The 24,580-nt window shown below is 38.2% G+C and overlaps 1 protein-coding gene and 1 long non-coding RNA gene across 4 annotated transcripts in view; one reads left to right on the top strand and one right to left on the bottom strand.

Moving 5' to 3' along the window:
- The window catches only part of ZNF527 (zinc finger protein 527), a 31,984-nt gene extending 12,880 nt beyond the window's left edge, over window positions 1–19,104 (top strand). For all 3 annotated transcript variants that reach the window (XM_029926223.1, XM_029926222.1, XM_029926224.1), the window contains one exon: window positions 16,919–19,104. In XM_029926223.1, the coding sequence (XP_029782083.1) occupies window positions 16,919–18,492 (1,574 nt within the window). In that variant the 3' untranslated portion in view covers window positions 18,493–19,104. The remainder of the gene's footprint in view (window positions 1–16,918) is intronic.
- The window catches only part of LOC115281040, a 20,013-nt gene continuing 12,014 nt past the window's right edge, over window positions 16,582–24,580 (bottom strand). Inside the window, exons 2-4 of the long non-coding RNA XR_003904035.1 lie at window positions 23,588–23,804; window positions 17,013–17,134; window positions 16,582–16,870 (exon numbers count right to left, since the gene is read on the bottom strand). This is a non-coding gene — a long non-coding RNA (uncharacterized LOC115281040). The remainder of the gene's footprint in view (window positions 16,871–17,012; window positions 17,135–23,587; window positions 23,805–24,580) is intronic.

Raw genomic sequence — 24,580 nt, 5'->3', positions numbered from 1 at the left:
GGGGGGCACTTAGGTGGCTTAGTCACTTAAGCATCCGACTTTGGCTCAGGTCATGATCTTGCAATTCATGAGTTTGAGCCCCGTGTTGGGCTCTGTGCTGATGGAGCCTGGAGCCTGCTTTGGGGTCTGTGTCTTTCTCTCTCTGTCTCCCCCACAGCCCCCAGTCTCACACTCTGTCTCTCTCTCTCTCTTTCTGTCAAAAATAAATAAACATTAAAAAAAATCATTTTTTACATGTAGCATTTATATGCAGTATGGAATTGAGTCTTGCTTTGTGGGCCAATCAAGTACCATTTCCGTTTAATGGTGGAAGTGCAGTTACATTGTTGATATGTTTGGGTTTAACTCTGTATGTTGTTTTATGTGATGTTTTCTGGTATTTACAGGTTTTTTTTTTTGGTATTTACAGTTTTTAAAAAAGACTTTCACTTACGTGTTTTCTTAGCCTTTCATTTTAATACTATAGTTTTTATAATAACTAGGAAGATTTTTTTTTTGTTCTAGTGTTGTTTTTTAAATTTGGGGGAGGGCGGGGGGAGAGAGAGACAGCAGGAGAAGGGCAGAGGTAGAGAGAGAATCCTAAGTCGGCTCCATGCCCAGGGCGGAGCCTGGCTCAGCGGGGCTTGGTCTCTTGACCCTGAGATCTTGACCTGAGCCAAAATCCAGTGTGGATGCTTAACTGACTGAACCACGCAGGCGCCCCCTTTTGTTCTAGTGTTACTGTGCTCTGTTTCTGTGGACAGTATTTCTTCCTCCTATTACTTAATCAGTTGGCTTTAAATAAGCTAGCCCTTGATTTTTTTCTTTGTCTATTACAGATGAGTCAATAAGTAGGTTTGTTTTATCTCACACCTTCACTTCCCAAATTTTGTTAGTTGTGTGCTTTTTATATTGTCACGGCAGAGTATATTTACACGCTGTTCTGTCGCATTTATCACAGCCTTTCATTTCGTCTTACTTCCATAGTTAAGTATCGTCAGTGTTTTTCCCTAGGTCCTCTTGCTAGTATTTCTCTGGACGTCTCTTGGTCGGCTGAAGGCTGTCCTCTAGCAGTTTCCTCAAAAAGAGTTCGTGAAAATGATGCCCCCCCAAGTTCTATCTTGTTCGTAATTGGCCATTCTTTCCTTAAATTTATTATAGCATAGTATTAATATTGAATATTTTTAAAAAGAAGTTTGATGCCAGCTTGATATTTTCCCTTTATGTATATAATTAGCTTTAATTTTGTTCTGGTCTCCCAGATGGTTCTTTCATTTTAAAGTTATTTAATTAGAGTATGTCTCAGTCTGACTGTTTTGGATCACATTTCCTGGCATGTGTGTTCTCTTTCAGGATGGGGCATCGAGTTTTTATTTCAGAAAACATTTTTATTTATTTTTTATTGACAAAGTGAAGAATACAGGAAAGCACAGGGACTAATACAATAAATGGCTGCCGCCCAGAATTGATCACTGTTAATACTTTGACATACTGTATTTCTTGATGAAGAGATAAACCATCTTACGTACACGTTCTCTTTCTCATTCTCAGTTCACTTTTCCTCATCTGCTTCTTGCTCTGAGAAGCAACAACAGTCATGAAATCATCCTATGTCCTTCTAAATCATTTTGTAAACATGTTATGTAAATATTTATGCATCTGTTAAGAAAAGTTTTGGGGCACCTGGGTGGCTCAATCGGTTAAGTGTCTGACTTCGGCTCAGGTCATGATCTCACGGTTCATGGGTTCGAGCCCGCGTCTGGTTCTGTGCTGACAGCTCAGAGCCTGGAGCCTGCTTCAGATTCTGTGTCTCCCTCTCTCTCTGCCCCTCCCCTGCTCATGCTCTGTCTCTCTCTCTTTCTCCAAAAAAAAAAAAAAACATTTAAGAAAATTTAAAAATGTTTTTATTTTCTTTAACATTTATTTATTTTGAAAGAGAGAGAATGTGTGTGTGCACACACAAGCAGAGGTGAGGCAGAAAGAGAGAGAGAGAGAGAGAGAGAGAGAGAATCCCAAGCAGGCCCCGCACTGACAGTACAGAGCCTGATGTGGGGCTCAGTCCCGCAACTGTGAGATCATGACATGAGCTGAAACCAAGAGTCAGTCGCTTAACTGACCGAGCCACTCAGGTGCCCCAAAAGTTTTTATTTTCATAGGTAGTATTCTTTACATTTTCTTCTACAACTTGCTTGTATTACTCAACATTTTTCTGAAATTTATCCTTGGTAAATCTATATGTAATGTAGTTCCATTTTTTTAAACTATTGTATACTATTGTACGTTTTGTGTAACTCTTTCCCCACCGATGGCCATTTAGATTGTTTCTATTTTTTGTGATCTTACATAGGAGCAAGATGTGCCTGTGCACATGCACATAAGTTTGTCAAGGATTTGTACATAGTAGCAAAATGCACACTTTGGTTTATTAGATACTCAAACTGCTTTTGAACATGATGCTATTAGTTTATACCTACTGAAAGTACCTGAGAGCTCTCATTTCCTTCCCCCTGGACACCCTCCAACTTCAGTTTGTGACACTGCCCGTGATACATGTTTACCAGTATGATGAAAGAGAAATGCTCTTGAAGTTGTTTTAATTTGCTTAGTGAGACTGAGTATTTTTCTGGAAATGCACTGTCCATTTAGTATTTCTCTTCTGTGAATTACCTCCTCATATTTTTAACCCATTCTCTGAGGTAAGGTTATTTGGCTTTTTTGTATTGACTTTTAGGACTTAAAAAAAATTCTTTTTATTTTAGAGAGAGAGAAAGTGCATGTGAGTGGGGTGGGGAAAGGGAGAGAAAAAGGGAATCTTAAGCAGGCTCCATGCTGAGTGTGGACATCCTGCAACCCCGGGATCATGACCCAAGTCAGAATTACCTCAGGGGCGCCTGGGTGGCTCAGTCAGTTGAGTGTCTAACTGGCTCAGGTCATGATCTCACAGTCCGTGGGTTCGAGCCCTGCGTCAGGCTCTAGGTTGACAGCTCAAAGCCTGGAGCCTGCTTCAGATTCTGTGTCTCCCTTTCTCTCTGCCCCCTCCCCCCTCACTCTCTGTCTCTGTCTCTCAAAATAAGATAAAGAAAAAAATAAAAATAAATAAAAATAAATGACCTCAGTCAACTGACTGAACCACCCAGGTTCCCCTAGAACTTTGTGTATGTTTGTGTGTGTCTATATATATATTCTGAGTATTAATCATTTTTCTATGATGTGTGTTTTTGTTGTCTTTTCCAGACTCTCCCTTGCCTTTTACCTTTGTGGTGTTTTCTCTCATCCAGTTTTTTTTTTTTTAATGTTTATTTATTTTTGAGAGAGACAGCATGAGATGGGGAGAGGCAGAGAGAAGGGGAGACAGAGGATTGGACCCTTACCCTTCTGAGCCACCCAGGTGCCCCGACTCATACAGAAGTTTTTAATGATAGTGTCAGATTCACTCATCTTTTCCATTACAGTTTGTTCTTTATTGTAGTCTTGTTTACTAAATCTTCCCCTAGCTGAGGTTGTAAAGATATTCTCCTGTATTATTTTTATTATTTTTTTTGATGTTTATTTATGTTTGAGAGAGAGAGTGTGTGAGTAGGAGGGGCAGAGAGAGAAGGAGACACAGAATCCAAAGCAGGCTGCAGGCTCCAGGCTCTGTCAGCACAGAGCCTGACGTGGGGCTCGAACTCATGGACCTCAAGATCATGACCTGAACCGAAGTCAGACACTCAACTGACTGAGCCACCCAGGAGCCCCTCCTGTATTTTTTTTTTTAAGTTTATTTATTCATCTTGAGGAAGACAGAAAGCACGAGTCAGGGAGGGGCAGAGAGACAGAGAGGGAGAGAGGGAAAATCCCAAGCAGGCTCTGCACTGTCAGCACAGAGCCTGATGTAGGGCTTGAACCCTTGAACCACGAGATCATGACTTGAGCCAAAGCAGGATGCTTAACTGACTGAGCTACCCAGGCTCCCCCTCCTGTATTATTTTTTAATTGTTTTAAGGTTCTGTTTTACAGTCTTTTCCTGTAATACATCTGGCCTTTAATTTTAAAATATGATGTATTAGGCCTTTTTTTCCACATGGAGTTTTCCCAGTACTGTTTGTCCGTTTCCTCTCTATTAATTATAATGTCACCTCTGAAATATATTCAAGTCCTTATGTTTGCATGAATCTTGTTTCTGTCCTCTGTTTTTTTGTTCCATTGATCTATTTACTTATTCCTAAGCCAATGTTATACTATTTTCCTTCCTATGTAGCATTATATTCCTTTAAATTTTTGGTTATTGTTGGTATACAGAAAAATTATTAATTTGCTTATATGTATCTATCTAGCCAATTTATAATACTCTTTTTTCTAGTAAGTTTTCAACAATTCTCTGAGTTTACTAGTCAACATAAATCTAATTATTTTAACAAAGCCTCAGTGAATAAAAACAATAGAGATTGTTTCTTGTACATGTCACAGTCTCTGGTGTGAGGTTATCTGGAGCCTCTGCTGCGTGCTGTCATTCAGATATCAGCCTTATTCCATCTGTTGGCTGCCTCACCTCTTAGGACTCACCATTGCATTGAAGCCCTCTGCTGAATCCTCTGAGAAAGAAAGGGAGGAGATAGAAACACACACATACACACAAATGGATGACGAATCTCTCAGGACTTAAAAAAATTTTTTTTAATGTTTATTTATGAGACAGAGAAAGACAGAATGCGAGCAAGGGAGGGGCAGAGAGAAAGGGAGACACAGAATCTGAAATAGGCGCCAGGCTCTAAGCTGTCAGCACAGAACCTGATGCAGGATTTGAACCCACAAACTTTGAGATCATGACCTGAGCTGAAGTCGGTCACTTAACCAACTGAGCCACCCAGGCGCCCCAGGACATTTTTAATGGACTGGCCTGGAAGTACCATTTGTGGCCTCTATCACTTTTGATTGCCCAGAATTCAGTCACTTGGTTGCAAGGGAGTCTAAGAGATGTAGTTTCCTGCGTCGTAGGAGGAAAAGGCAAAGTATTTGCTGGATGTAATAATACCTTTCTAGTATATATATTCCCTTTTCCCTTTTCTTATTTTAATTCTACTTTATCAACCACAGTTTCCATATTTGTGTTGAACAATTGCTACAATTTTTTTCTTTCTGATATGGTGGGACAGTTTTAGGGGTTTCAAACTAAATGTGGCTATTTTTTTTTCTATTTCCAGTGCTATGTATTATATCTGTGGATGTATATATTTTAAGCACAAGAGGCTTTTGGATTTTATATATTTTCAGCATCTTTCAAGGCAGTTATTTTTTTCTCTTCTTATAGAAGAAAAATTCTATAAGAATTTATAGTAGAGGCACCTGAGTGGCTCAGTTGGTTAAGCATCGAACTCCTGATTTGGGCTGAGGTCAGAACCTCACGGTCATGAGATCAAGCCTGGCGCTGGGCTCCAAGCGGAGCGTGGACTGTGCTAAAGACGCTCTGTCTGGGGCGCCTGCGGGGCTCAGTCTGTTGGGCGTCTGACTTCGGCTCAGGTCATGATCTCGCAGTTTGTGGGTTCAAGCCCCGCGTCAGGCTCTGTGCTGACAGCTCCGTCAGACTCTGTGTCTCCCCCTCTCTCTGCTCCTCCCATGCTCATGCTATGTCTCTCTCTGTCTCTCAATAAATAAAAATGTTAAAAAAAAAGATTCTGTCTCCCCCACTCATGCTCTCCCTTAAAATAATAAATATTTTTAAAAAAGAATTTGAAAAACAAACAAAAAAGAATTTATAGTAAAAATTTCCTCTTGCTGAACTATTTTTATATTTCTGGATTGCATACTTGCTCCTGTGTATTATTCATTTAATATGGTGCTTGATTCAATTTTTGGTATTTAAAGTTCTGCCTGTTATCCATGGGGGAGAACAGTCTGATATAAGGGCAGTGAAATAGATCAGTGGAACAGCAGACCAAGTACAGAAATAAACCCATGTACCTATGAGAATTTAGTATTCAGTAAAGGTAGCATTTCAAATCAGCATGAAGAGATTTTTTTAAAAAGTCAAGGATATATTTTTATAACACTGGATTTGGGGAAGTCTTTCTTAAAATGACATCAAGGCCAGACTCTCTAATGGAGAACTGGGAGAGTTGACTTCCTAACATGTTTTCAAAAATGTTACCGAAAGCACTCTAAATGAAGATGACACATGACCATAAAAAACGATGATTTGAAAAAAGTGGCAGTTTGAGGGAAAAAATACTGTGAAGCCTTAATGCCATAAATTTATAAATGACTTCTATAAACACTTAAAAGAAAATGCTAGTGCAATTAAAGTATATGTAAAGGATATGAATAAAGAATTCACCAAAGAGAAAACTACAAAATACATAGTTGGTACATATATTTTACATAAATATATAAAAATGCTCTATTTTATAACCATAAATTTAGAAATTATAAAATAATGAGGTACCCGTTCCTTACAGGGGCAAAGATTTTAGAATGTTAGGATAGATGAGTTTGACAACATGTACTTTATGTTCTGGTAGGAATGCAGACTGACAATTACTTTGGAGAGCAGTTTGGCAACGGATATTAATAGTTAAAATATGTATATAGTTTTATTTAATTCTTTTATAAGTCTATAGAAATATAAAATTGTTCAAAAACACACTGCTGGTTATTTGATTTATAAGTGATTACTTTTTTTAAAAGTTGGTGGGACGCCTGGGTGGCTCAGTCGGTTGAGCCTCCGACTTCGGCTCAGGTCAGATCTCACGTTCGTGGGTTCGAGCCCCGCGTCAGGCTCTGTGCTGACAGCTAGCTCAGAGCCTGGAGTCTGCTTCCATGTCTGTGTCTCCTCCTCTCTCTGCCCCTCCTCCTCTCATGCTCTGTCTCTCTTTGTATCAAAAATAAATTAAAAAAACATTAAAAAAATTTTTTAAAAAGTTGGTTATGAGGAATCATAAAAAATATGAGATATTTTATTTTAACTTTAAAGCATATATATGAATATTCATTAATTTTCTGATATTGTTATAAAGCCTTTATTTGAAAACAGTCTGTGGGAGTTTAACACTGTCCTCCTTACATGAACCACACTCCAGATGTATCTGGAGTATCTATTGCTGACTTTTTTTAAGCAAAGCAAAACATTTTCAAACCAATGTTGAGTATAAAATTTACATAGAGATTTTACATCTTTAATAGGCTTTCACAATTCTTTTCCACACTGAATACAAAAACAGGTTTTTAAGTGACCCACATTTAGCCTATTTTTATAAAACTTTGAACTTAGTTTTCATAAAAAAATAACTTTCTTAGTCTTTCTCAGTCTGACTTATTTCACTTAGCATAATTCCCATTAGGTCCATATGTTTTCACTTATATTTGGAATCCAAGAAAACAAAACAAATGAATAAGCAAACTCAAAGAAGAATCAGACTTATAAATATGGAGAACAAACTGATGGTTGCCAGTGGGAAGGAAGTGGAAGGAGGGGGTAATGGTGAAGCGGGGGAGATACAGGCTTCTAATGATGGAATGAATAAGTCATGGGAAGGAATAAAACATGCAGCACAGGGAATCCAGTCCGTGGGATTATAATAGCAGGAAGTGCTGATGCATAGGAGCACATGTACCCCAATGTTCACAGCAGCACTGTCAACAGTAGCCAGATCATGGAAAGAGCCTAAATGTCCATCACCTGATGAGTGGATCAAGAAGATGTGGTATATATACACAATGGAGTACTACATGGCAATGAGAAAGAATGACATATGGCCCTTTGTAGGAAAGTGGATGGACCTTGAGGGTGTCACGCTAAGCGAAATAAGTCAGGCAGAGAAGGACAGATACCATATGTTTGCACTCATAGGTCTAACAGGAGAACAGGGGAGACCTAATGGAGGACCAGGGGGAGGGGAAGAGGGAAAGAGAGTTGGGGAGAGAGAGGGACTCAAAACCTGAGAGACTATTGAATACTGAAAACGAACCGAGGATTGAAGGGGGCGGGAAGGGAGGTGGTGGTAATGGAGGAGGGCACTTGTGGGGAAGAGCACTGGGTGTTATATGGAAACCAATTTGACAATAAACTATTAAAAAAATAAATAAACATTAAAAAATTAAATTGCTTTAAAAAATAACTACCCCCTCAATTCTGCTTATGATAAGGCTTTAAATAAAATTTTGTCAAACTAAAAAAATAATAGCATTGTATGGTGACAGGTGGTAGCTACACTTGTGGGGAACATAGCATCAGATTTACGGAATTTGAATCACTATGTTGTATACTTGAAACAAATGTAACATTGTATTTAAATATTATTTTTCTCCAAATTTTAGTTAAAATTCCAGTTAGTTAACATACAGTGTAATATTAGTGTCAGGTGTAGAATTTAGTGATTCATCACTTGTGTGCAAACTCAGTGCTCATTACAAGTGCCCTCCTTAATACCCATCACCTATTTAGCCCATCCCCCTGCCCACCTCCCTCCAGTAACCATCAGTTTGTTCTCTGTAGTTAAGAGTCTGTTTCTTGGTTTGCTTCTCTCTTTTTTGCCCCTGCTGTATTAATTTGTTTTGTTCCTTAAATTCCACATATGAGTAAAATCATACGGTATGTGTCTTTCTCTGACTTCTTTTGCTTAGCATAATACTCTATAGCTCCATGCACATCATTGCAAATGGCAACATTTCATTCATTTTTTTATGGCTGAGTAATAATCCATTGTAGATATGTACCACATCTTTATCCATTCATCAGTCAATGGATATTTGGGGTGTTTCCGTAATTTGGCCCGACACCTCTGCTGTAAACCGGGGTACATGTATCCCTTCCCATCAGTGTTTTTGTAAACTTGGGGTAAATTCCTAGTAGTGCAGTTGCTGGATTGTAGGTAGTTCTATTTTTAACTTTGTGAGGAACCCCAATTCTGTTTTCCACAGTGGCTGCGTCAGTATACACCACTAGTGTAAGACGGTTCCTCTTTCTCCCCATCCTTGTCAATACTTGTTGTTTCCTGAGTTCAAGTTAGCCATTCTGATTGGTGTGAGGTGATATATCACTGCAGTTTTGATTTGTATTTCCTTGTGATGAGTGATAATAAGCATCTTTTCATGAGTCAGGTAGCCATCTGTATGTCTTATTTGGAAAAATGTCAATTCATGTCTTCTGCCCATTTCTTCACTGGATTCTTTGTTTTTTGGGTGTTGAATTTGATAAGTTCTTTATATATTTTGGATACTAACCCTTCATTAGATATGTCATTTGCAAATATCTTGTCCCATTTTGTAGGTTGCCTGTTAGATTTGTTGATTCCTTCTCTGTGCAGAAGTTTTTTATTTTGATTAAGTCCCAATAGTTTATTTTTGCTTTTGTTTCCCTTGCTTCAGGAGACATATCTAATAAGAAGTGGCTTGGGGCACTTGGGTGACTCAGTCGGTTAAGCATCTGACTTTCACTCAGGTCATGATCTCACGGTTCGTGGGTTCAAGTCCCATGTTGGGCTCTATGCTGACAGCTAGCCCAGAGTCTGGAGCCTGTCTTCAGATTCTGTATCTCCCTCTCTCTCTCTGACCCTCCTCTGCTCGTGCTGACTCTCACAAATAAATTAAAAAACAACAACAATTAAAAAAAAAAGTGGCTATGGCTGGTGTCTAAGAGGTTACTGCCTATATTCTCCTCTAAGATTTTGATGGTTTCAGATTTCACATTTAACCCATTTTGAATTTATTTTTGTGTATGGTGTAAAAACGTGGTCCAGTTTCATTCTTTTGCATGTTGCTGTCCAGTTTTCCCAACACCATGTGTTGAAGAGACCCATCTTTTTCCATGGATATTCTTTCCTGCTTTGTCGAAGATGAATTGACCATATACTTGTGAGTTCATTTCTGGGCTGTTCAGTTCCATTGATCGGAGTATGTGTTTTTGTGCCAGTACCATACTGTCTTGATGGTTACAGCTTTGTAATATAAGTTGAAGTCTGGAATTGTGATGCCTCCAGCTTTGCTTTTCTTTTTCAAGATTACTTTGGCTATTCGGGGTCTTTGTGGTTCCATACAAATTTTAGGATTGTTTGTTCCAGCTCTGTGAAAAATACTGTTGGTATTCTGATAGGGATTGCATTAAATGTGTAGATTTCTTTGGGTAATATAGACATTTTAACAATATTTGTTATTCTTCTGGGGCTCCTATAATATGAGTCTTATGACTTTTGATGGAGTCACTGAATTTTCTGTCTATTCTTGTGATCCGTAATTCTCTCTCTCTTTTGTTCAGCTTCATTATTTCCCGTTATCCCTTATTTGTTCCTCTGCTTTTTCATCCTTGTGATGATTACTTCCAGTCTGTTTGAATCTCAGTTATTGTATTTTTCATTTCTCACTGATTGTTTTCTCACTCTAATCTCTGTGGTAAAGGCCTCCCTGAAGTCTTCCATTTTTTTTCTCAAGCCCAGTGAGTATTCTTATGATTATTTCTTTAAGTTTTCCATCAGGCATATTACTAATATCTGTTTTGATTAGATCTTGGCTCTGACCTTTTCTTGTTCTGTCTTTTGGGATGAATTCCTACACCTTGACATTTTAAGTTCTGACTTCTGTGTGTTAGAAACGCCTGTTATGTCTCCTGCTCCTAAGAGCAGTGGCTTTATGAAGAGAAGCTCATATAGTGTCCGGGGCCTGGTGCTTCAGGGCATGTCTGTGGTGTGTACTATGCACCCTCTGTCGTCGTGTTTTTCGGCTGCTCTATCCTTCAGGCCAGTCGTCTGCAGAGGCGCCCTTGCCTGCAGTGGGCAGTGTTTGGTCCTTGGCCAGAATGTGGTGAGTTTTAACTAGATGTGGTCTGATATGCACTTGAAACTATTTAACATTGTGTGTCAATTATGCTCAAAAACATTTTTTTTAATCTCTCAGCACTCATTAATTTTTTTTTTTTTTTTTTGAGATAGAGAGAGACAGAGCATGAGCAGGGGAAGGGCAGAGAGAGAGAGGGAAACAGAATCCTTAGCACATTCCAGGCTTGGAGCTGTTAGTACAGAGCCCAATGCAGGGCTTGAACTTAGAAACTGTGAGATCATGACCTGAGCTGAGGACGTTCGTCCGACTGAGCCACCCAGGTGCCCTTCTTTCAGCACTCATTTAATTAACTAAATATTAAGGTGTTTGCTTATAAACACCACCTGAACTAAAAAGTTTGAGAACAAAACTGAATGGTGGCAAGCAAGTAACCCAGATTTCGGGATATGAGTACAAAAATCTATTAAGATGCCTGCCTTCCTATGTTATGGTTCATTCTGTGAATGGGGTGGTTTTGTTTGTACTGACATGGGAAAATGTCTACAGTGTTTTAAGTTTTATTTAAAACATTTTTAATGTTTATCTATTTGAGGGGGAGGGGCAGAGAGAGCAGGAGACAGAAGATCCGAAACAGCTCTATGCTGACAAAAGAGAGCCCAATGCAGGTCTCAGACTGATAAACCGTGAGATCATGACCTTAGCTGAAGTTGGACACCCAACCGACTGAGCCACCCAGGCGCCCTGACAGTATTTTAATTTTTTTTCTTAATATATATGTTTTTTTTGAGTAAACTTCATCATCCTGAATACACCTAGTTGAAGGGAGGCTCATGGAAAAAACACATGGAAGGATTCCATATCAATCTGGATATGCATGAGAGGTGCAGCTAAGGACCAGAGTTAAGGCTGCTCTATAACATTTTTCCTTTTTACTTTTTTAAAATAATCTCTACACCCAATGTGGGGCGTGAATTTACAATTCTAAGATCAAGAGTCACATGCTATAATGACTGAGCCAACCAGGCACCCCTTTCCTTTTTTCTTTTATTAAAAACTTTTTTAATGTTTATTTATTTGTAAGAGAGAGAAAGAGACAGAGCATGAGTGGGGGAGGGGCAGAAGCAGAGGGAGACCCAGAATCCGAAGCAGGCTGCAGGCTCTGAGCTGTCAGCACAGAGCCGGACGCGGGGCTCACACCCAAGGCCCTGAGCTGAAGTTGGATGCTTAACCGACTGAGCCACCCAGGCATCCCTCTTTTCTTTCTTTTCAATAGAAATAATATTTATTAGAAAATATTCAAGCAATTAACAAATGTATAAAGTAGAAAGTATACTCTTTCAAGATATCATCCAAAGACCACTTCTATTCATGGTTAGATCTGTATTTTTCTACAATGTCCCTTGCACAGATACACACACACACCACACACAATTTTTATATGCATCTGTTTTCAACTGTAAAAAAATTTTTTTTAACTTAAAACATTATGTTGCTGAGGATGTGGAGAAGAAGCAACCCTAGTGTATTACTGGTGGGAATTTAAACTGGCACAGCCACTGCGGAAAACAGTATAGAAGTTCCCCCCAAATTAAAAGTAGAAATACCATATGTTCCCGTAATTCCACCAGTGAGTATTTACCTGAAGAAAATGAAAACACTAATTCAAAAAGATATCTGCACCCTATTATTTATAATAGCCAAAATATGGAAGTAACCTACGTGTCCATCAGTAGACAAATGGAAAAGTAAGATGTGGTATCTATATGTGCAGCGGAATAATCCACAGCTACAAAAAGATGCAATCTTGCCATTTGCGATAACATTGATGGACCTGTAGAGGGCATTATGCTAAATGAAATGGGACTGAGAAAGACAAATACCGTATGATTTTACTCATATGTGGAATCTAAAGAAGCAAAATGAACAAACAAAAAGCAGAATCAGACCTACAAATATGGATAACAAACTTCTGATTGTGAGAGAGAAGGGGGAACAGGATGGACTACACAGCTCTTTGCTCTGTTCTCTACATCCCATAAACTTGCATGTTCAGGTGCAATTTGAGAATTTTACAAATCACCCTGGTCGAGTCCTTTCATAGGGATTTTAATGAAAGGATTTTATAAAATGCAATGCTTACGTCGTATTATTGGTCCTAGAAACTTTTTTTCTTCAGGATTTTTTTTATTATTGCTCATTTTTTGCCGTGCATCCTTTAAAATAATTTCATAAGTTCAGAAATAAAATCCTTGTGGAATTCTGATTGAAGTTGGCCTGATACAAATTAAGTTGGGGTAAATAAGCATGTGTATCCATTTTTTTCTTTAGGTACAGTTATATCTTACATTTTTGTTTACTTAAATCTTTGAAAAAATCTTTGAAATAATTTCATACCATTTTCTGGGACCTTTCCAGTGTTTCTATATACCGTATTCCCTTCTCTCTTCCAATCACTTCTATACCAATTGGAATCTCATTTTCTTTACTTCAAATTCTCTTGCGTTGTCTTACCACTTGCATTCTGGCTTCTGCCCCTCTAATTTTGCTAAGTCCAGATGTCTTTCTTTATTTTTCTGTTTGTCAGCTTACTGAGATTTTTGAGATTGTTCTGACTGCTATCCTTTTTCTTTATCCAAAGTTCAACAGAACTTTTTCTCTTCCTTTAGCCTACTCCTGTCCCTATTTTACTGTCATTTCCTCATTCAACCATAAGATCTCGGTCATGTTACTTTGGATCTCTATCCAGTGCTGTCTAGAACATTCTGTGAGGATGGATATGATCTATTTGTGCTTTCCAGTATTGTAGCCACTACCCATATTTGGCTGTTGATTACTTGAAATACGGCAAGGCACTACTGAGAAACTGACTTAAATATTTTTTACTTTAGTGAATTTAAATATGTGATGAATTGCCGTATGTGGTTAGTGGCTGCCATATTGGACAGCATAGCTCTTTATAGGTTTTGTTTTTGCTTTTTGGTTTTATTTTTAGAGAGAGACAGAAAGTACGAGTAGGGGAGAGGGACACAGAGAGAGAATCCTAGGCTCAGTGTGGAACCTGATGCGGGGTTCAGTCTTATTACCCTGGGATCATGACCTGAGCTGAAATCAAGAGTCAGATCCTCAACTCATTGAGGCACCTTGGTGCCCCTCTATACGGTTCTTAAAGGGGAAGATCCAATCTATAAGTCTATGGGTCATTGGTCAGGGTATTCATTGGAACATGAATTCTGGGCTTTAGCAGTAAACTTTCTCCTTCTTGAGATTTCTCCTTAGGTCCTGTCCTTTTTTCCTAGATTTCCTACTAGAATCTTCTGGGTTTCATGCCAGGAGATTATTTACTTCATCAGGATATCTACCAGTGTGTCTACTGCTCATCAGTTCAGCATGTGGGAGACTCCACAGTCTAGTAAGAAAGAACTTTCCCTCTTCCAGCATTATAATAACTATGCTTAATACTCCCTGTGCAGTTCTGATTGGATTCCAAAGTTGACCATACTTTGATTTTTAATTTCCATCCATTTGTAGGTTACAGTCGGTTGGAAATCACACATCTCTAATTGCCTGGATACATCTTAACCCCAGAGGGCTTACTTCTCCCATTCTTTGTCTTGCCATTTGACCATCAGTCTATTTCATAATCTCTTTTCAGATGTAATAGAATAGGTTTAAGAATAACTTAATGAATACATATTAATTTGTTGCATTTTATGGTATCACTGAATATCTATAATGAACCAGACACTCCTAGATATTTTCTAAATTTATCTTCCTTTATTCTTATACCATGCTAGTAAGATCACCTCTTTTTGCCTACTATGAAACTGAGGCTTAAGAGGCAGGTTAATCAATTCATTAAAGGTAGAATAACTAGCTAGCTAGATGCAGAAGTAGGATTTAAACTCACCTATGACCCAAAACCCTGTGTTGTTTCCATTTTGACACATGGATGCCCATATGGCTCTCTCCCAATTTGTCTGAATCCATAACTTCCCTTTTCCCCTCAGTCACTGATATGGAGGAATTGTCTTCTCTCTTTTGCTGAATGCCACCGTAATATCTTAATATCACTGACTTCTAGGTATTTCTCTAATCATAATGAATATGTCTTCCAATATATAGTACTTAGTTCCTGCTCTGTACTTTCCCCCGGATATACTCTATTCTTTCCCCCAGAGTACCCTATATGGAGTTCCTTTCCCTGTAGTATTCATTTGCCTAAGTACAGAATACCTTCTTTCCCCCCACCTCCAGATATCTGATGTTAGAAAATGTCTGTCGTCTTTTACTCAGTATTATAGTAGATAAAGCTGCTGTTGGTCTGGAACAGAGAAAAGATTTATTCTTGGTAAGAGGGGATGTAGTGGCCCTAGGTGATGAATATAGGAAAGGAGGTTCTAGGAGAGTTGGTCAGAGAACGGAATGAATTTCTGCCAAGAAAGAAAAAAATGAACAACAGTGTAGACCTGACAGAGTAAGTGATAAATTCCTCTCAGGGCTTGGTTGAGATAGATCTTCAAGTATGAGAAAATCCCTGGCTGTGCATAGGAGGGATAGGTATGGATGGGGCTTTCCTTGAATGGAGGCTGTGTTGGAAAGAAGAAAGACACAGATGCATAATGTGTTCTTTGCTTTTTAATATGCTGACCTGGCTCGGAGGCAGCTTTTCTTTCAACAAATGGGATGCTGTTCTGGAAAAGACTGTATCTAATTAACTAAAAAAAAAAAAAATGCTAATGTGTACAGTTCTAAAATAATCCCTGTGATCAAATGAAAGTTACTAAAATGATCACTGCATTTTGGAAGCTTGATCATAGCCTTTAAAATCAAGCTCAGATTTTCCAGGAATTATTCCTTAACTAAATTAGTGAGTTTTGATCTCTCTTTTTCTGACAGTTATACTACTAGTAATCTGTATCATGTTAGCTAGTCCTTCATTATGTGTCATATTGAATTTTTGTATGAACAAAATTCATCTCCTTAGAATTTAAAAAAGGGGAAGGACATGCGTGTGTCTCCGACTTTTTCCCCATCTACTAAATGCTGGGCACATAGTAGTAGATTCTGTACGGTTGAATATATTGACTGATTATTGTGTGGGACATGAAAAGGACTTTCTCATTTTCCTTTTTTAAATGTTTATTTATTTTTGATAGAGAAAGAGAGGGAGACAGAATACAGGCAGGGGAGGAGCAAAGAGAGAGACACAGAATCTGAAGCAGGCTCTAGGCTCTGAGCTGTTAGCACAGAGCCTGACATGGGGCTTGAGTGAGATCATGAGCTGAGGTGAAGTCACATGCTCAACTGACTAAGTTACCCAGGCAACCTCCTTTTTTTTATTTTAAGACTTTATTTTTAAGTAAACTCCACACCCAACATGGGGCTCAAACATACAACACCGAGATCAAGAGTTGCATGCTCCACTAACTGAGCCAACCATGTGGCCCTCATTTTCGTTTTTTTGAGGTCACCTTTAAAAAACAGTTTTCTGTTCATCTTGTGTCAACCAACATCCTCTCCTCCCCTGAGAGTGTCAAGTATCTATTCTGTAGGTAGCATTTGTCTCTCAACGATGAGAAAAGCTGACCTCCAAATTTCTCCTTGACACTTAAAAAAACCCCAAAGCTATGAGAATTTTTTTCTGGTCCTTAATAAAATCTTAGAAGTTGTTGAGCTTTTTGTCAGCATTTAATCATTCAACAAAATGCTACCATTGTCCTAGGCACTAAATGCAACAGTAAGAAGAAAGAAAAGTAAACATTAATCACTGCCTTCATGGAGATTTTAGTCTTATGAATAGGACTAGATAATGCATAATAGACTTGAGACTTCAAAGACTAGAGGCAGGGAAACAGATTATGATCTAATCAGTTGTATTCAATGTCTTATAGTCTCAGCATTTACCTTTGTCTGCATCTTGATACCTTACATTTTATCTGTATATAAATGTGCTTGATGCCCTACATTTCCTCTGTCACTTCCTCACCATCACCAACACATGTATCTTTCTTTATCGGCTCTTTTCATTCTTCTTTCTTTGTATTTTGTTCATATTGCATGGCCATATTCGAAAGGTGTCAAAACCAGCTACTTCCTCTCCTCGGTCCTCCCAAGTAAATTCTTGTTTCTTCTGTAACAGTTTTCTCTTTGCAAAGAAAAAAAAGGACACATTTGCTTTCTTGATATTTTTCAGACTGGGAGTCTTGGTATGAAATCAAGGAGTTATCTGCAAAATGGTACATTGATGAAGAGGAAATATCCCAGGGAATGGTAATGGAAAGACTTACAAGTTGTGACCTTGACTGTTCCAGTTTCAGAGAAGCCTGGAAATACGAGGGTGAATTTGAACGGCATCAACAAAATCAGGAGAGGCATTTCAGGCAAGTGACAACTCTTAAGGAAATCTCTGCTGTAAAAAGAGACAATAAATATAAAAATTCTGAGAGAAGTGTTCTCTTGAAGTCAGTACTTTCGACACAAGAGAGAGTTCCCACAGTAGAGCAAGTACATAAATTTGATATTTATGATAAAATGTTTCCTCCAACTTCCGTCCTAATTGAACATAAGAGATTACCCGTTGAGAAGGAATCTTTGATAGATAATGAATGTGAAGAATTCAACCAGAATACATATCTTAATAAAGATACAGGAAGTCCTCCTGGGGAGAAGCCTTATGAAAGTAATGATTTTTCAAATCTCTTAAGTTTCCATTCATTACTTACTCAACATCAAACGACTCATTTTCGAAAATTACCACATGGATTCAATGAATGTGATGATGCCTTTAACTGTTACTCATTCTTTACTCAACCTCAGAGAATTCACAGTGGAGAAAAACCATACGCATGCAACGACTGTGGAAAAGCCTTTACTCATGACTTCTTTCTCAGTGAACATCAAAGAACTCATATTGGAGAGAAACCCTATGAGTGTAAGGAATGTAACAAAGCTTTCAGACAGAGTGCGCACCTTGCTCAGCATCAGAGGACCCACACTGGAGAGAAACCCTTTGCATGCAATGAATGTGGGAAGGCCTTTAGCCGTTATGCCTTCCTTGTTGAACATCAGAGAATTCACACAGGGGAGAAACCGTATGAATGTAAGGAATGTAACAAAGCCTTCAGACAGAGCGCACACCTAAACCAACATCAGAGAATTCACACTGGAGAAAAACCCTATGAATGTAACCAATGTGGAAAAGCCTTCAGCAGACGCATTGCCCTTACTCTGCATCAAAGGATTCATACAGGAGAGAAACCCTTTAAATGTAATGAATGTGGGAAGACTTTTGGCTATCGCTCACACCTTAATCAACATCAGAGAATTCATACAGGTGAAAAGCCCTATGAATGCATCAAATGTGGGAAATTTTTTAGGACTGACTCACAACTTAATCGGCATCATAGAATACATACTGGAGAGAGACCTTTTGAATGCAGTAAATGTGGGAAAGCTTTCAGTGATGCTTTAGTTCTAATTCATCATAAGAGAAGTCATGCAGGAGAGAAACCCTACGAATGTAACAAATGTGGGAAGGCCTTCAGCTGTGGCTCATACCTTAATCAACATCAGAGGATTCACACTGGAGAGAAACCCTATGAATGTAATGAATGTGGGAAGGCTTTTCATCAGATCTTGTCCCTTAGGCTACACCAGAGAATTCATGCTGGAGACAAACCCTGTAACTGCAACGAGTGTGGGAGTGACTTTAACTGCGCCTCAGCCCTTAGACGACATCAGAAAACTCATCACAAAGAAACTCTCTGATTATAAGAAGTGTAAGGAAGAAAACATTTAGTCACCACTCAGTCCTTATGAAATAAGTATCAGTGAATTAATTCTTTGGATAATGATTCTATGAATGTAGTAAAATATGGAAAAAGCCTTCAGTTTATGAGCATCCCTTATTTGAAATAGCCTGAAAAGTAGACATCTGTTACTTTTGGATCTGTTCTGTGCCCCATTTTAAATTTACCTTACCCTCATTGTGTATCATTCTGATGAAACTGTTAATCAGGGGAGGCAGTGGATTGGTCATGGGCTGGCCACAGTGTAGTTAATAAGGGGTTGGTAGATGGCCTTATCTGGACCACTAGAACCTGATAGAGGGGTATGGTTATGGATAGTAGAGAAGATCATTTTTTTCCTGGGATTGCAAGTTTCAAGGACTTTTTTCAGGTTAAAAACTCACCAGTAGCCTTTTTGCCACTACATAAGGAAAGCCTTCCCAAGACCAGTCCAACATAGAGAAAAATGGAGATAAGAGAGAGAAATCTGATGACATTGTTTGATCTGAATTCAATCATGCCTGAAGTCTATACCATCTTTTACTTTTTCATTTTTGTGATACAATAAATTTCCTTTTTTTGCTTAAGTTAATTTGAATTGGATTTTTGCCTGCTGGAATTACAGTACTGATTCACACACTGTATATTTGCTACATGTGAGAAAGCCTTAATGTTTTATATGGCGTAATTATACTGACAAACCTTTTGCTAAAACAAGTGTATGGAAGTTCAGTATACAGCCTTCATAAAGCTGAATTATTACATTTTATTTGTTGATAAAAGTTAGCATTTATTAGACTGCTTCATAATAAGGATAAATTTTTAAGAATTCACTTAGTAAAACTCCTTAACAGGCTTTCCCATAAGGAATTAAAATCATTTGTGGCAATGGCTCACCAATAGGCCTTTAAAGGAAGAATGACAAGCTAAGAGAGATCTATCGGTTTCATGAATGGCTCTTCATCTTAAAGGAATTATTTGATTTTCTGTTTACAGAATGGATTTAAATATACTGTGTAATAGAATGTAATAGAGTTGTAAATGAGGTACTCTTTTGTGGGTAGACTAATTTTGGTTTAAAAAGTTTATGAACTTCTTTGGAACTAGAGATTCAGACAAAGACATGACTGTCTGGTAGACAGAAAGGATGGGACATTTTCAAGTCCTGGGGAAAGTAAAACAGCTGGATCCTTACATTTTTGGGGCACAAATTATTACCATTCTTTAGAGTAATAAGGAATATGAGGGTATGGGGCAGTATATTCCTATTTTATCTGAGTGGATGTGGGGAAGTAAACTTTGATAATATGGTAATGGGGCCGCCCTGGACCGCTAGAACCATCAGAATCTTGGACATTATCTGGGCAGCATCTATAAAAAAGCAGAACAAAGGAATTAGGAAAGAGTAAAGGGTTTATATATGTGCATGCAGTGAAACAATGACTACCACTCTTTTTTTTTTAATTTTTTAAATGTTTTATTAATTTTTGATACAGAGAGAGACAGAGCATGAGAGGGGGAGGGGCAGAGAGAGAAGGAGACACAGAACCGGAAGCAGGCTCCAGGCTCTGAGCTAGCTGTCAGCACAGAGCCTAATGCGGGGCTCGAACCCACGAACGTGAGATCGGACCTGAGCCGAAGCCGGAGGCTTAACTGACTGAGCCACCCAGGCGCCCTGACTACCACTCTTAAAAGTTCTTTATGAGTCAATTTATTCTTTTATCTAACACAAATCTGAAAATTTCCCAAATATTATGACAAATTGCCTTGAAACAACTTAAACTATACATTTAGTATTGCTAAATACTTCAAACCTTAAACAGAAAAAAAGAAAATGATTATAAAACACTACCAAACATATTACATCTAGCCGAAAATGCCAATATCATATGCTAAAAATCCATGTCACTTCTTCTTATATTTCCTAGATGTATAGAAATATTTTAACACTTTCTAAGAGTTGCGTAATAACTTATTTTGGAACGCGCCCCAAGGTTACAGTAAACTTACCAGGCCTAAAGGAAAAAGAATAATGACTCAGACCCAAGAAGAGTTTGAGTCATTCACTAATTGATTCTGATCTAAGTATGGCACCTGACTTCTTCCTCTAAGGTGTCATAAAGCCAAGCCACTGATCGATTCTCTGTTTTTTCAACTAAACTTCATTTGTAATGTTGTAAAATCTTTTACACCAATGCCTTTAGCACAGGTGTTTGTATTTAATCTGGTGATTTACCTCACAATGAGGCATTAAATTTTATTTATCTGCAACTATACAACACATTGTCTTATTGTGAGATAGTGACTTGAGCTTTTAGCGTTATTATTACACTTTATTAGTATCAGAGTTATTAGGATCATTTAGAGGCTTCTTGTCAAAGAGATGTTGGTTTGAATTTGTTCAGTTAATTCTCTTTAGAACATGGACTAATTGATTTAGAACACAATGTCAAAACCCTTTCCGCTTGGTTATTGGATATGATCAATAGTGATGGAACTATTGGATTCCTTTATGCCGAATGTATCTTTCTGCTTTGTCAGTTATGCAGTTTGCTTGTCATACTTGAAGTTTTTTCTTTTATTTTACTCTTGATTAAGCAGGAGGGGTGTGTGTGTGTGTGTGTGTGTGTGTGTGTTTTATTGAAAAACTTTGTATAGAGTACCTACTGTGTGCCAGGCTTTGTTTTTGTTTTGTTTTGTTTTGTTTTAACATTTTTAAATTTATTTTTGAGAGAGAGAGAGACTGTGAGGAGGGGAGGGTCAGAGAGAGAGGGAGACAGAGGATCCAAAGACAGGCTCCTGGCTCTGAGCTGTCAGCACAGAGCCTGATGCAGGGCCTGAACCCACAAACCGTGAGATCATGACCTGAGCCGAAGCCGGACGCTCAACCAACTGAGCCACCCAGGCGCCCCTGCCAAGCTTTGTTTTAATCTAGGTATTGGAGGTACAGTAGTGAACTACACAGGCAAAAATCACTACATTTTTATAGAGCTAATTTCTAGTGAGGAAGACCAACAATGAAAATATATGTGTAAGAAAAAATATATAAAAGAGAAAATTCTAAGGAGAAGAAGATGGAGGAAGAAGAAGGGGACTGGATGATATTTTAGATTGTATGGCAGGGCAGGAAGCCGCCTCTGAAGTGGACTTTTGATTGAAGACCTGGGAAAGGTAAGAGATCTGTCTGCCTACACTGCATACAAACACACACACACACACACACACACACACACACACACACACACACACACAGAGTTATATGCCTATTAGAGAGAGACTCCATATATATGTATATATATCTAATCCATATATGTAAATATTACACTTTATCGATAACTTACTAAATTCATTCTCATGTTTTATTATGCCTCTGTATTTGCATATTGCATTTTAACATTTTAGTTTCATGAATTCATCGCCTTTTAAAATCTTAACACATTTCAATTAATTATACTGTATTTATATATTTTTTATTTTTCCAATGTTTATTTACTTTTGAGAGAGAGAGCGTGCACAAGCAAGGGAGGGGCAGAGAGAGAGCGAGACACAGAACCCGAAGCAGGCTCCAGGCTCTGAGCTGTCAGCACAGAGCCTGACATGGGGCTCAAACCCATGAACCGTGAGATCATGACATGAGCCAAAGTCGGATGCTTAACCAATGGAGTCACCAAAGCACCCCTATAATGTGTATATTTTTGATACTCATTGAATGAGCCCTTGGGAGCCACATTAGGCTAACTGTTTGCTCCCTGTAGCACTGCTCTGACATCATTGAAAGTATCCTTACTTTCTGGCAATAATAGGATGTTCTGGGCCCATCCTCACTGTCTCCTACCTACAGTCATGAAGTTAGCTACCTTGTAAGGAATTTAGGGAGAAAACATGTAGGCATTCAAAAGGGGATATGAAGTTAGAAAAATAAGTTTCCCTCTTTTTAAAAAAATTAAATCCAAGTTAGTTAACATACAGTGTAATAATGATTTCAGGAATAGAATTGATTCATCACTTACATATAACACCCAGTGCTCATCCCAACAAGTGTCCTTAATGCCATCACCCACTTAGCCGATCCCCCCACCCAACACCCCACCAACACCCCTCAGTTTGTTCTCTGTGTTTAAGAGTCTCTTATGGTTGTCTCCCTGTGTTTATTTTTGCTTCCCTTCCCCTATGTTCATCTGTTTCTTAAATTCCACATCTGAGTGAAATCATATGATATTTTTCTTTCTCTGACTTATTTCTCTTAAATAATACACTCTAGTTCTATCCATGTTGTTGCATATGGCAAGATTTCATTCTTTTGGATCACTAAGTAATATTCCATTGTTTATATGGAATATATATATTCCATTGTGTGTATATGTGTATATATATTTATATGTGTGTGTGCATATATATATCTATATACATACACACATATATACATATGTACATATGTATACACCTCACATCTTCTTTATCCACTCCTCAGTTAAGGAACATTTGGGCTCTTTCCATATTTTGCCTAGTGGCTATTGTGTTGCTATAAACATTGGGGTGCATGCGCCCCTTCGAAACAGCACTCCTGTATTCTTTGGATAAATACCTAGTAGTGCAATTGTTTAGTGGTTCTGTTTTTAATTTTTTGAGGAACCTCCATACTGTTTTCCAGAGTGGTTGCACCAGTTTACATTCCCACCAGCAGTGCAAAAAGGTTCCTTTTTCTCTGCATCCTCACCAACATCTGTGGTTGCCTGAGTTAAGTTTAGCCATTCTGACAGGTGTGAGGTGATATCTCATTGTGGTTTTGATTTGTATTTCCCTAATAGTGAGTGACATCAAGCATCTATTTATGTGTCTGTTAGCAATCTGGATGTCATTTCCCTCTTATTAGAGGGAATATTTTTTTTCTCAGTTAAAGGTCTTGCTAGCTAGACTTGGGGCTTAAGAAAGTGTAAGGTAAGATTGCATTTTCCATTCATACATATTTTCTATCATTCCTGTTGCCCAACAGGAAAAAGTCCAATTTCATGGTAGAACTTACTTTAAATAAGAATATACTAAGTTCATAGTAATAAGAACTATATATTAATTACCTTTTGTAAAGCTTGAAGTTGTTTCAGAATATTTGAAACACTTTTAGTAAGTTAAAAATTACCAATCAAAAATTAATGATATTTTTTAAAAGGGCCTCAATTGATGTAAATGAGTCAAAAGGAAATGTGGCTAAGCTTCTTCAGGTGTGTTATGATTCCACTGTTCTGCACACAGATGTTTTCCATTCTTCTTTTGAAGTTTTTCAGGTCTTTTTTCCTGGGCAAACAGAATACAAAACCTTGTGTGATATATAAGTAAATTTCCTACGGAGTCCTGTACCCTTTTAGTAGTTACTATATTTGGATACTAGGACTTTGCATGAATTTGGGGCAAAATTACTGCCATTATGAATAATAAGGCCCCTTTTAGAGACAGCTGGAAAAATGTGTCCTTTTTTTAATATGATTTCACATTGATTTTGAGTTCCTACCTAGCATGTTAATTTGCTGTACCCTACTAAGATTTTCTAGTTTATCCATAAAGCTCAAAAGAAAGACAATGGGTTATATGGTGGAGAAAAGCAGATTCCTTGAGGCCATGAGGTGAGGACACTTTAGTGACAGAGAAATGACTTACTTTTCTGGTCAGCTTTCTTAAAGGCATTTGTATGGTAATTCATCACATGTTCTTCCAGAAAGAGTAGTGAAAATTTTCTGCTCTTTTGATTATTGGCACAAGTAGAGGTATTGGAGTTAGACCTTCATATGGATATCAACTCGTTTAGGAAAAACTGAAAAGTGATTATACTTTTTTTTAAGTGTTTATTTTTAGAGAGGGAGAGCGAGCAAGAGAGACAGAGGGAGAGCACAAGAGAGCACAGGGGAGGGTCAGAGAGAGAGGGAGAGAGACTCCCAAGCAGGCTCCATGCTCGGTGTAGAACCCAACGTGGGCCTTGACCCCATGACTGTGAGATCATGGCTTGAGCCATGAAATCAAGAATCAGACGCTTAATTAACTGAGCCTCCCAGTTTTATAGTTGTTTTATATATATA

This window comes from Suricata suricatta, chromosome 16, assembly GCF_006229205.1.
Source record: "Suricata suricatta isolate VVHF042 chromosome 16, meerkat_22Aug2017_6uvM2_HiC, whole genome shotgun sequence".
Classification (NCBI taxonomy): domain Eukaryota; kingdom Metazoa; phylum Chordata; class Mammalia; order Carnivora; family Herpestidae; genus Suricata; species Suricata suricatta.
This window is presented reverse-complemented; position numbering and strand designations above follow the sequence as displayed.